This window comes from Nomascus leucogenys, unplaced genomic scaffold (genome assembly GCF_006542625.1).
Source record: "Nomascus leucogenys isolate Asia unplaced genomic scaffold, Asia_NLE_v1 Super-Scaffold_391, whole genome shotgun sequence".
Lineage (NCBI taxonomy): Eukaryota > Metazoa > Chordata > Mammalia > Primates > Hylobatidae > Nomascus > Nomascus leucogenys.
In genome coordinates, this window is record NW_022097988.1 from 623,707 (window position 1) to 637,511 (window position 13,805).

The 13,805-nt window shown below is 42.2% G+C and overlaps 1 protein-coding gene across 1 annotated transcript; it reads left to right on the forward strand.

The window, feature by feature from the left end:
- The first annotated feature begins 1,173 nt into the window (after positions 1 to 1,173).
- Positions 1,174 to 11,154, forward strand: SLFN14 (schlafen family member 14). Its single transcript, XM_003281363.3, has 4 exons — positions 1,174 to 2,256; positions 4,666 to 4,794; positions 5,949 to 6,663; positions 10,206 to 11,154. Exons 1-4 carry the CDS (start codon positions 1,197 to 1,199, stop codon positions 11,038 to 11,040), a joined length of 2,739 nt encoding a protein of 912 aa, XP_003281411.2. The 5' UTR covers positions 1,174 to 1,196; the 3' UTR covers positions 11,041 to 11,154.
- The last annotated feature ends 2,651 nt before the right edge of the window (positions 11,155 to 13,805 follow it).

Consider the following 13,805-nt stretch of genomic DNA (forward strand, 5'->3'; position numbering starts at 1 on the left):
AATTTTATTTATTTACTTTTATTTTTATTTTTTTAGACAGAGTCCCACTCTGCTGCCCAGGCTGGAGTGCAGTGGTGCGATCATGGTTCACTGCAGCCTCAAACTCCTGGGCTCAAGAGATCCTCCCACCTCAGCCTCCTAGGTAGCTGGGACTGCAGGTGTGCACCACCATACACCTGCCTAATGTTTAACATTTTTAAAAATCTTTTGTAGTTATGGAGTCTTGCTCTGTTGTCCACGCTGGTCTCAACTCCTGGCCGAAAGCAATCCTCTCACATCCACCTCCCAAAGTGCTGAGATTAGACATGTGAGCTACCACACCCAGCCTATGTTTGTGTTTATAGCAAGATCTTCTACAGTACATATACTACAAAATGATACTTCCTTAGTTCTCTAGTGCCTTCCTTTCTTCCCTTTTTGAATTATAAATAAGAGCGTCTTCTCACTTCAACTTCTATTTCTGCATATTCTCTAATACCTTCCTGGGCTCCTGTGCCAACTCATGCCCTTTATATCCGGGCTCAGTGTTGGTGTTTCCTGATTTGAAATGCAAAATGGCTGAAAATGTTAGCAATTTAATTTTTCCATTATGACAAATATTAAGCATTCACCTTTATCCATGCCTACTTATTCTGGCAAGGCTAAGGATATTTGGCAAAGTGATTAGAAAACAGCAGTATCAAAGATAATTTCCAGTTGGGTGCGGTGGCTCACATCTGTAATCCCAGCACTTTGGGAGGGAGGCCCAGGCAGGAGGATTGCAACATAGCAAGACTTCATCTCTTAAAAAAAAAGAAAGAAAGAAAAAGAAAAAGAAAAATTAGCCAGGCATGGTGGCACGTGTCTGTAGTCTCAGCTACTAGGGAGACTGAAGTTGGAGAATCACTTGAGCTGGGAGGCTGAGGTTGCAGAGAACTATTATTGTGCCACTGCACTCCAACCTGCACAACACAGCAAGATCCTATTTCAAAAACAAACAAGCAAACAAAACTAAAAAACCCAAAACAAACAACAACAACAACAAATATACATATATAGAGAGATGATTTCCAACATTAAAATGTATCTCCAGTAATTGATAGTTTTGAAGAAAATATTGTAATCTTTGGAATTCTTGTTAATATAGAAACAATATTTCTGTCCTGATTATAGGAACTCCTTTCTTTTATTGTTTGGAGCACAGAGGGGCTGCTGAAATGGAGAATCTCAAGACTGATACTGAAATGCCCTATCCTGAGGTAATAGTAGATGTGGGCAGAGTGATTTTTGGAGAAGAAAACAGGAAGAAGATGACCAACAGTTGTTTGAAAAGATCTGAGAATTCTAGAATTATCCGGGCTATATGTGCACTGTTAAATTCTGGAGGAGGTGTGATCAAAGCAGAGATTGATGATAAAACCTATAGTTATCAATGCCATGGGCTGGGACAGGATTTGGAAACTTCTTTTCAAAAGCTCCTTCCTTCAGGTTCACAGAAATACCTTGACTACATGCAGCAGGGGCACAATCTCCTGATTTTTGTGAAGTCATGGAGCCCAGATGTTTTCAGCCTTCCACTAAGGATTTGCAGCTTGCGCTCCAATTTATATCAGAGAGATGTGACTTCTGCCATCAACTTGAGTGCTAGCAGTGCCCTGGAGCTTCTCAGAGAGAAGGGGTTTAGAGCCCAAAGACGAAGACCAAGGGTGAAGAAGTTGCATCCTCAGCAGGTTCTCAATAGATACATTCAGGAAGAGGAAGATATGAGGATATTGGCTTCAGAATTTTTTAAAAAGGACAAACTCATGTATAAGGAGAAACTCAACTTTACTGAGTCAACACATGTCGAATTTAAAAGGTTCACCACCAAAAAAGTCATACCTCGGATTAAAGAAATGCTTCCTCGTTATGTTTCTGCATTTGCCAACACTCAAGGGGGATATGTCCTCATTGGGGTGGATGATAAGAGCAAAGAAGTGGTTGGATGTAAGTGGGAAAAAGTGAATCCTGACTTATTAAAAAAAGAAATTGAAAACTGCATAGAAAAATTGCCTACATTCCACTTCTGCTGTGAGAAGCCAAAGGTAAATTTCACTACAAAAATCCTGAATGTGTACCAAAAAGATGTCCTGGATGGTTATGTCTGTGTGATTCAAGTGGAGCCCTTCTGTTGCGTGGTGTTTGCAGAGGCCCCAGATTCCTGGATCGTGAAAGACAATTCTGTCACACGGCTGACAGCTGAGCAGTGGGTGGTCATGATGCTGGATACTCAGTCAGGTAAAGGGAAGTGAAGTCATTGTCCCCATTAGCAGGGAGGAACCCCTTTCTCTGCCTTTTGTGGGTATTTGATCATATATGTTAGTTAAAAAATAGAAATTTATTTTGCTTATAAGTGTTCTCCCATTACAGTATTCCTTATCTAACATTTTTAGCTCCAAAGACTCAGAATATAAACTGTTTGAGGTCAAGAAATGTTTGGATTCTATGGCCTAAACAACTTTTTTTTCTTTAGACTCTGTCACCCAGGCTGGAGTGCAGTGGTGTGATCTTGGCTCACTGCAACCTCCATCTCCCAGGTGCAAGTGATTCTCATGCTTCAGCCTCCCAAGTAGCTGGGATTACAGGCACACACCACCATGTCGGCTAATTTTTGTGTTTTTAATAGAGATGGGGTTTCTCCATGTTGCCCAGGCTGGTCTTGAACTTCTAACCTCAAGTGATCAGCTCACCTCAACCTCCCAAAGTGCTGGGATTACAGGTGTGAGCCACCACTCCTGACCAGCCTAAGCAACTTTTAAAGGAAGTTACAGTATGCCATCAGCCATGAGTTAGGAAAGGTCTCCTTTTATTCTCTATAAACCTGTTGAAAAAATTATGCAGGCTGATCATCCCAGTCAAAATTGGAATAGCCTCATTTTAGAGATGATATTCTAGAGAAACACCATTTAAGAGTAACTCTGAGGCCGGGCGCAGTCCTAGCACTTTGGGAGGCCAAGGTGGGCAGATTGCCTGAGCCCAGGAGTTTGAGACAAGCCTGGCCAACATAGCGAAGCCCTATCTCTCCCCTAAATATAAAAATTAGGCAGGCGTGTTGGTGTATACCTGTAGTCCCAGCTACATGGGAGGCTGAGGTGGGAGGATTGCATGAGCCTGGGAGGTGGAGGTTGCAGCCAGCCGAGATCACCCCACTGCACTCCAGCCTAAGCAACAGAGCGAGACCCTGTCTCAAAAAAAATAAAAATAAAAAATAAAAAAAATAAATAAATGACTCCACTAATCCACTAATTCTTTCAAGCAAAACATTGTTGACAAATTTGAGTTGTTTCAGTAGCATTAGGAGCTAATTACCTTAAGCCACTGGGCTTAGGGCACCACCAAGTGGGGGAAAATGATGCAAAAGGAGATGCTAGAGCAAGGGGGTGCTGGGGGAGCAGGACCCCTGGTGTTCTCACTTACCTTTCAGTTTTGCTTGGAATCAGCCTTGGTGATTCCTAATCAATCCATAAAGGACTATAGGCTGAACTACGCCTATCTGCTTGCCTTCACGGCCAGTATGTTCCAAATTTCATCAAGACTTGAGTGATTAGAGAATTTTATTGGGTCATTCTTTCTCTTAATTTGTTTGAGTTCACTTCTCTCCTCCTCTCGCCTAAAGATCCTGCCACTTTTGATTCCATCTAACCTTAGATGGGGACATAAACAACTGTAACAACATTTTTTTTTTTGAGACAGGGTCTTGCTTTGTCGCCTAGGCTGGAGTGCAGTGGCACGATCTCAGCTCACTGCAGCCTCCGCCTCCCAGGTTCAAGCAATTCTCCCACCTCAGCCTCCTGAGTAGCTGGGATTACAGGCACACCACCATGCCCAGCTAATTTTTTTTTTTTTTTTTTTGAGACAGAGTTTCGTTCTGTCACCCAGGCTGGAGTGCAGTGGCGCGATCTCGGCTCACTGCAAGCTCTGTCTCCTGGGTTCACGCCATTCCCCTGCCTCAGCCTCCCGAATAGCTGGGACTACAGGCACCCGCCACCATGCCCGGCTAATTTTTTGTGTTTTTAGTAGAGACGGGGTTTCACCGTGTTAGCCAGGATGGTCTTGATCTCCTGACCTCATGATCCACCTGCCTCGGCCTCCCAAAGTGCTGGGATTACAGGCATGAGCCACCGTGCCCAGCCTAATTTTTGTATTTTTAGTAGGGACGGGATTTCACCATGTTGGTCAGGCTGGTCTTGAACTTCTGACCTCAGGTGATCCACCCACCTCAGCCTCCCAAAGTGCTGGGATTACAGGCGTGAGCCATCACATCTGGCCAACACCATTTTTAAAATACTGTGCTTTAATCCTTGCTGATCCCCACTAGATGCCTTTTCTTCTTAGAGATAACCTGGAGTCAGAATATTATCATGGAAAGGAAGCTTAGGGATTATTACTTCACTCCTGCGTGACAGGTGAAATGACTTGCTCAAGCCGAGTCACACGGTGACTTAGAATATGTGTGATATGTCCCCTGCAGGAAACCCCAGACTTCCTTTCCTGACATATGGGAGCTGTCTGAGGCATAGTAAGTACGACTGCTCAGGCACCCATGCACGTCACAGGTCTCCAGTAAGAAGAGTCAAAAAAAAGAGGCTTTTTTTTTTTTTTACTTTTTATGTTTTGTCTGAAACAACTTTCCATGTAATTGTCTAGCTCCTTCCAGTTTGGGCACAGACTACAACTCTGGCCTGATTTCATCAGCTTCATCTGCACGAAAAAGTCCCGGATATCCCATAAAAGTCCACGAATTTAAGGAGGCTCTGCAACGACATTTGTTTCCAGGTATTCCCTCTTGATTTCAACTTAGGGGACTATTTCTTTTCTAAAATTGAGTTGGGAGGTATTAGTAGCAATGAGTTCAAGTGTTTCTCCTTATGGAAGGTCAAATGAAGGACTTAGCAGACATAATGATCCTGAAATTTTACATATATATATTACATATATATAATACGTATGACTGGAAACAAGGGTCACATATATACTTATTTAATAATAATTATTAAATATTTATTATTATTAATTTATTATATAATTGTTATATATAATTATATGTAATATATAATTATATATAATATTTATATATCTATATATCTGACCCTTGTTTCCAGTCATCTGATTCCCACTATTACTATTTCTGTGTGCCTTCCAACTTCTCATAACATATGGCTTTTGTTTTCCAAATTTGAGAGTGCAGGGAATTTCTCAGGTCTCAGCCATCAAAAAACTGCCCCTAGCTTTCCAGTGCAGAAGGAGCCATTGGGTTATCTGAACTTCTTCTAAAGCAGGGTTTCTCAACCTTAGCACTATTGTCATTTGAGTCAGATAACTCTTTGCTGGGGGAGGGACAGCCCTGTGAATTGTAGAATACTTAGCAGCATTCCTATCTGGTACCTGCTACATACCAGTAGCTCCCCTCCAATTGTGACAATAAAAAATTCTCAGGCGGGGCATGGTGGCTCATGCCTGTAATCCTAGCACTTTGGGAGGCCGAGGCGGGTGACCTCACCTGAGGTCAGGAGTTTGAGACCAGCCTAGCCAACATGGTGAAACCCTGTCTCTACTAAAAATACAAAAATTAGCCAGGTGTGGTGGCATGTGACTGTAATCTCAGCTACTCCAGAGGCTGAGGCAGAAGAATCGCTGGAACCAGGGAGGCAGACGCTGCAGTGAGCCAAGATCACACCACTGCACTCCAGTCTGGGTGACAGCGGGACTCTGTCTCAAAATAAAAGAAAAAATTCTCCAGACATTGCCAAATGTCCTTGGGGATTGGGGAGAGTCTGGGAGTAAAACTGCTCCTGATTAAGAATCACAATTCTAAAGGAAAGCTCTTATTTCCCCAAATGCACCAGGTATCATTTTTTTCTGCAACGTTGCAGAAATACTTACCACATGCTTTTGTAAGTTTTTGTAACATCTATTCCTTGAATTTTCAGTGACACAGGAAGAGGTACAATTTAAACCAGAATCCCTCTGTAAGAAGCTGTTCTCAGATCATAAAGAACTGGAGGGTTTAATGAAGACCCTGACACATCCTTGTTCTCAGGGGATTGTGATATTTTCTAGAAGCTGGGCTGGTGACATTGGCTTCAGGAAAGAACAGAATGTCCTGTGTGATGCTCTCCTAATAGCAGTTAACAGCCCCGTGGTACTCTATGCAATCTTAATAGACCCCGATTGGCCTGGAGGACTTGAATATGCCCGAAACACAGCTCATCAGTTAAAGCAGAAACTGCAAACTGTTGGTGGTTACACAGGGAAAGTGTGCATCATTCCAAGGCTGATACACCTGACCAGCACACAGAGTAGACCTGGTGAGATCCCCCTGCGTTACCCCAGGTCCTACAGGCTTGCCGATGAGGAGGAAATGGAAGACTTGCTGCAGGCTCTGGTGGTGGTCTCCCTGTCCTCCAGATCTCTTCTGAGTGACCAGCTGGGCTGTGAATTTTTCAACTTGCTCATAATGGAACAGAGCCAGTTGCTTTCTGAGAGTCTTCAGAAGACGCGTGAATTATTCATCTACTGCTTTCCAGGAGTCAGGAAGACAGCCCTAGCCATAAAGATCATGGAGAAAATTAAAGACTTGTTTCACTGCAAACCAAAAGAGATCCTCTATGTTTGTGAAAGCGACTCCCTAAAGGATTTTGTGACGTAAGAGTTTTACCAACTACACACCCACAAAAATATGTACATATATATATATAGATATATATTCTTTTTGCAGTTGCAAGATTTAATAGAGTGAAAACAGAGCTCCCATACAAAGGGAGGGGACCCAAAGAGGGTAGCCGTTGCTGGCTCGAATGCCTGGGTTTATATCCCAATCATTGTCCCTCCTGCTGTGCTCTCAGGCAATAGATGATTGGCTATTTCTTTACCTCCTGTTTTTGCCTATTTAGCATTTTAGTGAGCTCTCTTTAGTATCTGATTGGTCGGGTCTGAGCTAAGTTGCAAGCCCCGTGTTTAAAGGTGGAAGCGGTCACCTTCCCAGCTAGGCTTAGGGATTCTTAGCCTAGGAAATCCAGCTAGTCCTGTCTCTCAGTCCCCCCTCTCAACAGGAAAACCCAAGTGCTGTTGGGGAAGTTGGCCGACCACCGCTCTAACTGCTTCCTGCTGAACTGGGGCGTAGTGGGGGTTGTGCAGTTGAGATTTCCTCGGGACGGGTGCCTTTGATGTCATTAACATCAGAGCATGGGCTAGCAGGCCGGTCCAGGGGTGCGTGGTAGATTTTACTCATGGGCTGCATCTGGGGCTCCATTTGAAGAACCATTTGTAGCTTTACAGCTTCGATTCTGGAAAAGACAAACTTAACAAGGAGGTTAAAGATACAAGGTCCAAAGAGGAGTAACAATATTATAGCTGCTAGAGATCCTAAGAAGGGGAGAATCCAGGGCATCCATTGGCTGAGGAGGCCCCAGGGTCTAGTGTTGTGAAGCTCCTCTGCTCTATGTTGTATTCGATCTCGAATTTCCTTAACTTCTTTGGTGACAATTCTAGATTGATTAACATAATAACAGCATTCTTCCCCTAAAAATAAACAGGTTCCCCCTCTTTCGGCAGCCAGCAAGTCTAAAGCTCTTCAATTTTGGACTACTGCTGCTAGGGAGTTAAGTTGATCTTGCAAGGTGACCAGGGTATCAGCGGCCCATTCCATGTCACCATTTAGTTCTTGAGAAAGTTTGTAGTAGAACTGAATAGAGGTTGTGATACCGCCAGTGCCAGTACCTAGTCCGCCTAGCACTCCTGCTCCGGTAACAAGAGGAGGAATGGGTACTCTTTTGTTGTGGGGCTTAGGTACGACATGACTGTATAAGTCTTGTTCAGTGTAAATGGTCATAGGGGGCACTAACAATGAGAGGAAGCACATAGATTCTGGAGAGCCATTCAAACAACGATAGTCTGAGGTACCACAGACAAAAAATATTCCTGAGGGTAGGCAGACTATTCATGTGGGAGGAGTTACCCACCGATGTATTGGGAGTTGGTTGCACACACACAAAAATATATTTAGTCAGTCTTTTCAAGAGTGCCGCAAAAGTAATTTGTGTTTTTAGTTTAAGTTTTTGCAGTGCCTTAGTTGCATAAGTGCAAGAGCCCAGACTATATACACATTTCCAAATAATCATGGAATCGAGCTGTAAACAGGTAATTTATAATGTTCAACCTTAAACAGCTATTATAAATAACCCACATGTGCATAACTTAAATTTATAGAACCAGGAACTTTTTTTTTTCACAATCCATGGCCTTATATTTAAGAGAAGTAGAAATGAACCCATTATGCTTTAAGTATACTTTCTATTTGATACGTAATGTTGTAAAGTCATAGGGTATTTCTACTAATTAGACAGTGTACCTAGTGAAACTTGAATTTAAATACAGTTGGATTTTGTTCATAAAATATTTTCATTTTTGACTTGTTCTGCATCAGTAATTTTAGAAAATATGCAAATGCACTTCTGATTTAAATCTCTAACTTTTAATTTAGTAAAATGAATTGATCATTATAGAATTCAGCAAATGGGGGCAAAATCATTATGATTTTCGGTTTGGTTTTGTTATTCAATAAATCTTTTTGAGCACTGTTGATGTGGTATCTACTGTGCTACATTTAGTGATAGAGGAGAAAACATATTGAAGACCTTGACATAAAAAAAACAATGTGAGTGTTGTATAATAATAAAGACATGCTCATTTTAATTAATTAATTTATTTATTTATTTTTGAGACAGAGTCTTGCTGTGTCACCCAGGCTGGAATGCAGTGGCACGATCTCAGCTCACTGCAACCTCTGTCTCATGGGTTCAAGTGATTCTCCTGCCTCAGCCTCCCGAGTAGCTGGGATTACAAGTGTGCATCACCACGCCTAACTAATTTTTATATTTTTAGTAGAGACGGGGTTTTACCATGTTGGCCAGGCTGGTCTTGAACTCCTGACCTCAAGTGATCCGCCCACCTCCTTCTTGCAAAGTGCTGGGATTACAGGCGTGAGCCACTGCACCTGGCCTCATGCTCATTTTAACCGGCGAGAGGTTGGTTGGTAAATATTCCCCAGTGAAGGAGACCATTGGGCACACTGTTAAGAAGTCAGCAGGAGAAGTGAATCAAATGGGGGGGCTTTCTAGGCAAAGGGCACAGCAAGTTCAAAGACATGGAGACACTAGAGAACCAGAATGGTAGGTCTGACTAGAGCCATGCAGACCGTGGGTATAGAGCAGGTGGTAATGTTGAAAAGGAGGCAGATGCCAGATTATGAGGGATCGTGTAGACTGTGCTGAGGACTACGTTCTTTATTAAGATTTATAGCTAAGTTTGAAAATACTCCAGTCAAAAGGCTAACTCAACAAATATCTACTAAACCCTTAATGTGAGAGGGATACAAAGATGGCTAAGAATCAGTGCTTTTATTTGTCCACACGGTCCAAACCAGAAGAGAAGAACATAGTTATGATTCAAGGCATAGGCAGTAAAGGCCCTAGGAACTGCCTATGTAAAATCATGGAATCTGTAGGGATGAGTGATGTTACTTGGATCCAAATTAAAGGAGGCAAAAAACAACCAAATTTGTTAAGAAAAAATACATATATGCTAAAGCATACTATAAAGGAAAATTGAGCTAAGTAAATGAGGTAGCTCTAAAGAGGCATAGCCCCGTAGATTTGGTACCCTACTTGATGTGTCATGGAACTCAGCATCCTCTTGATGTTTCTCTTACCAAAATCTAAAGAAGCTTTAGAGGAATTTGAACTAGTCCACGCTTTTTTTGCACTTAAAAATTATGATGTGCATCGAGGTAACTGTGTTCCAGCTCTAAAGAGGATAGAAAGTAAAGAAATGGTAGTAAGAAGTGTAAGTTAACTTTGAGATTTCCTTTAGATGTAATGAACTTGTCCTCAGGATTGCCAAACAGTAGGAATGGATTACTAATAGAAATAATACAATCTGTTACCTGGGTTCATTTCAGAAGTTTCACATGCAGGTTTAACTGGATAACCCCAAAGAACAAGGTGTAAAATTATGCATTCTGTCTGTCAGGTAACTTGTAATTAGAACAGTTTTATGGTATTCACACTACTGAATCAATGACTCAGCCTGCAGATGAGAACCAGCCTCTGATTCCATTCCAGAGAGTAATGACTGCTGGTGTTCTTTTTGTTGATATGCCTCAAGCCCTGTTTTTTCCATCCTTACAGCCAACAAACCACCTGCCAAGCTGTGACCCGGAAAACTTTCATGCAAGGGGACTTTCTAAAGATTAAACACATAGTGATGGATGAGACTGAGAATTTCTGCAGCAAATATGGCAATTGGTACATGAAGGCTAAGAACATCACCCATCCAAAGGCGAAGGGGGCTGGAAGTGAAAACCTTCACCGTGGGATTCTCTGGTTTTTTCTTGACCCTTTTCAAATCCATCATGCAGATGTCAATGGCCTTCCCCCTCCATCTGCTCAGTTTCCTCGAAAAACAATCACCAGTGGGATCCACTGTGCTCTGGAAATAGCGAAGGTTATGAAAGAAGAAATGAAGAGGATCAAAGAAAATCCTCCCTCCAACATGTCTCCAGACACATTAGCGTTGTTCAGGGAGACTGCCTATGAGGAAGCAATGTGTGCCCAGGCTCTGCCTGGGGTGTGTGAGACAAAGACTAATCTGACAACAGAACAAATAGCTAACTATGTGGCAAGAAAATGTCACAGGCTGTTCCAGTGTGGCTATCTGCCCAAAGATATAGCAATTCTGTGCAGGAGAGGGGAGGACAGAGAACGCTATAAGCTTGCACTGCTAAAAGCAATGGAATTAATTGAGACCCACAGACCATCAGAGGTTGTGTTTAGCCCAGCCACTGGTGTTTGGGGAAGCCACATTGTTTTAGACAGCATTCAGCAATTTTCCGGCCTGGAGAGGACTATCGTGTTTGGGCTTAGTCCAGAACGTGACCAGTCAGAGGAATTTCATAAGCTCTGCTTTGCTTCAAGAGCCATTAAACACCTCTACCTGCTTTATGAAAAGAGGGCAGCCTTCTGAAAATTATTACAAATAATAGAGGAAGACAGGAAGAGCAGAGTCCTTTCTCTTAGACAGGTGGCAGTGACTCCTTTTTAATATTACAAGTGAGGAAATCAAGGCACATCAGTATGGCCTGGAGCCACAGAAATGTCTCTTGGAGCTGAGCCTTCCATTCTATTTCAATGCCACTGGCCTTTTCACAATCTCCTTCACCTCCTACCTGTACAATTACAATAGACTTCATTAGTCCCCTGTCTCCAGCTTTCCCCCTCAATCCAGCTGTCATCCATCAAAGAGAGTTCTCCTCAAACAGAGAACTGATTTTATGTAATACCTTGCTAACATTTCTTCAGTGAGTCCCCACAGCCTTCAAACCTAACCAATTTTCAAGGCTTTCATTTATATGCCCTGACTTGCTCTCCCAACCACATCCTTTATTGTATCTCCATCTCCCAGTGTTTCTCATGCACCCCAGCCCGCCTGGCATATTTTTTGGGTGGTGGTATGGTGCCCTCCAGGCTGGTTACTTTGACTGGATAGGTCTCAAAAGTAGCCGATTGACTGGCACCTCATACTGGCTATGGGTCTCAAGCTTTCCAGGTCCAGAACTTGAATGCCTTTTTGTACCAAGTCTAGATCAGTCTCTTGGGGATGCTTTATGCTAATCAAGCTCACAAAGGACCAAAGCATAAATGAAAATGTTACTCGGCCGGGCGTGGTGGCTCACGCCTGTAATCCCAGCACTTTGGAAGACCGAGGCAGGTGGATCATGAGGTCAGGAGATCGAGACCATCCTGGCTAACACGGTGAAACCCCATCTCTGCTAAAAATACAAAAAATTAGCCAGGCACGGTGGCAGGCGCCTGTAGTCCCAGCTACTTGGGAGGCTGAGGCAGGAGAATGGCGTGAACCTGGGAGGCGGAGCTTGCAGTGAGCCGAGACCGCACCCCTGCAGCCTGGGCGACAGAGCAAAACTCCGTCTCAAAAAAAAAAAAAAAAAAAAAAAAAGGAAAAGAAAATGTTACTCTGTTAATTTATAGTGAGGACCATAGTCATAAGTGGGTCAAATGCTTTTGCTAATCAGTGCCCTCAACAGTAATATAGGAAGCCAAATTATATGAACATTATATGAACATAGCTTTACAGTAAGGGAAGCTGGTAATTTGATGCAAATGTTAAGTCTTCAGGCTATATTAGACTATTGCAGTATCTATTAGGTTGGTGCAAACGTGCAAAAATCGCAATTACTTTTGCACCAACTTAATATAAAATAAGATTGCAGTCATTTCTAAAATAAAGATATTTCTATCACAAGGACTAGACAAATTAGTTTGCAGGTTTACAAGCTAAAGCAAATTTAGAATGCTAAGGATGACTAGTTTTTCATTATTCTCTGCCCTCAGATGAATTTTTTTTTTCTCTGTCTTGGTTTCTAAAGTTTCCAGGTTCACCACCAACCTTCTCCTTACTGCCCTCAACATATACAAATTTTGCCTACATTTATCCTCTACGTATGTTAATACATTCATGTAGGCTAGAAACGCCTTGTACTCTGCCGCTGGCCTGGAAAGTAGTCTTCCTATAAGGGGCCTTGGCACATCTCTGATCTCTTCCATTATGACTTGGTGCTAATTTTTAAATCCAACTCTCAGAGTTTACAGGGATCCTGGGTGGCAACTTTACCACCGACACCACCCACACACATCCCTGACTCCTGGTCTGTGCCTGTGCCATTTTCTCAGTCTTTAAACCCTTTTCTGTCCCCTCCACCTTTGAAATCCTTACTTGTCAATCACATCCTTGTTCAAATGCCTACTACCTCAATTAAACTTTTACTATCTCCCTAAGTGAAACTTTCCAATGTATGTGATACATATTAGAAATGAAATCAAAGTTCCCCTTTTCTAGTCAGCTCCCCAAATGGCTGAGCCAATTCTGTGCTCTTCAAATTACTCTTGCTTTTGCAAGAATTTTTAAATTGCTTTGGAAGTATTCCTATTTCCAAACTGTTTTAACTTCTAGAAAAGTTTAGGATAACCTGACTGACTCTGGGGAGGCTTGAATCCAGGAGAACATGTGGAAATTTTGGTTATAATTTTAGATAAAGCCCTTCAGCCTTCCAAGAGGTGCAAGAGCAGGCAGGGTTTTGAGAAGCTCTCTTAGCTGCCTTTCTGAATTGCTTAGGCCCATTAGAAGGGCTAGTCTGTACCTAGGCATGGATTGAAAAGAAAAACCTCTCCCTTGCTTCCCCTGCTCTAATTACCTGGTCTTTCTTCCTTTTTACCTTTCCTTGGGGGCTTTAGGGTAGTTTTGGGTAGGAGGAAATGAAGTTCAGCAATCGGTTTTGCAAAAGATGCCAGTGGATTGACATTCTGATGTAGGGAGATGGATGAATTCTATAAAAATAATTTAAAGAGTCAAAGTCAACAGGGTATGAAGGAGTGTGAGTGGGACAAGGAATTGCTATATTTTAGTCATAAGCCTTAGTACCATTTGACTTTTTAAAATATAGGCATGCATCATATAATTTTTAATAAAAGAATTGATTTGTAAAGAATTGTTTTAAATATTGAATTTGAGAGTCTTTGTCAGTTCTTAGTCTAGTGAAACAACTCAATCAGGATGAAAGTAGAATAACTAACTCAGTGATTCTCAACCCTGGATGCTCATTATAATTTCCTGGGGGACTTAAAAAAAAATCAGTGATCAGGCCAGACACCAGACTAATTAACCTCAGCATGTCTGAACACAGGCTCGGGCATCGGTATTTATTAAATGTTGTC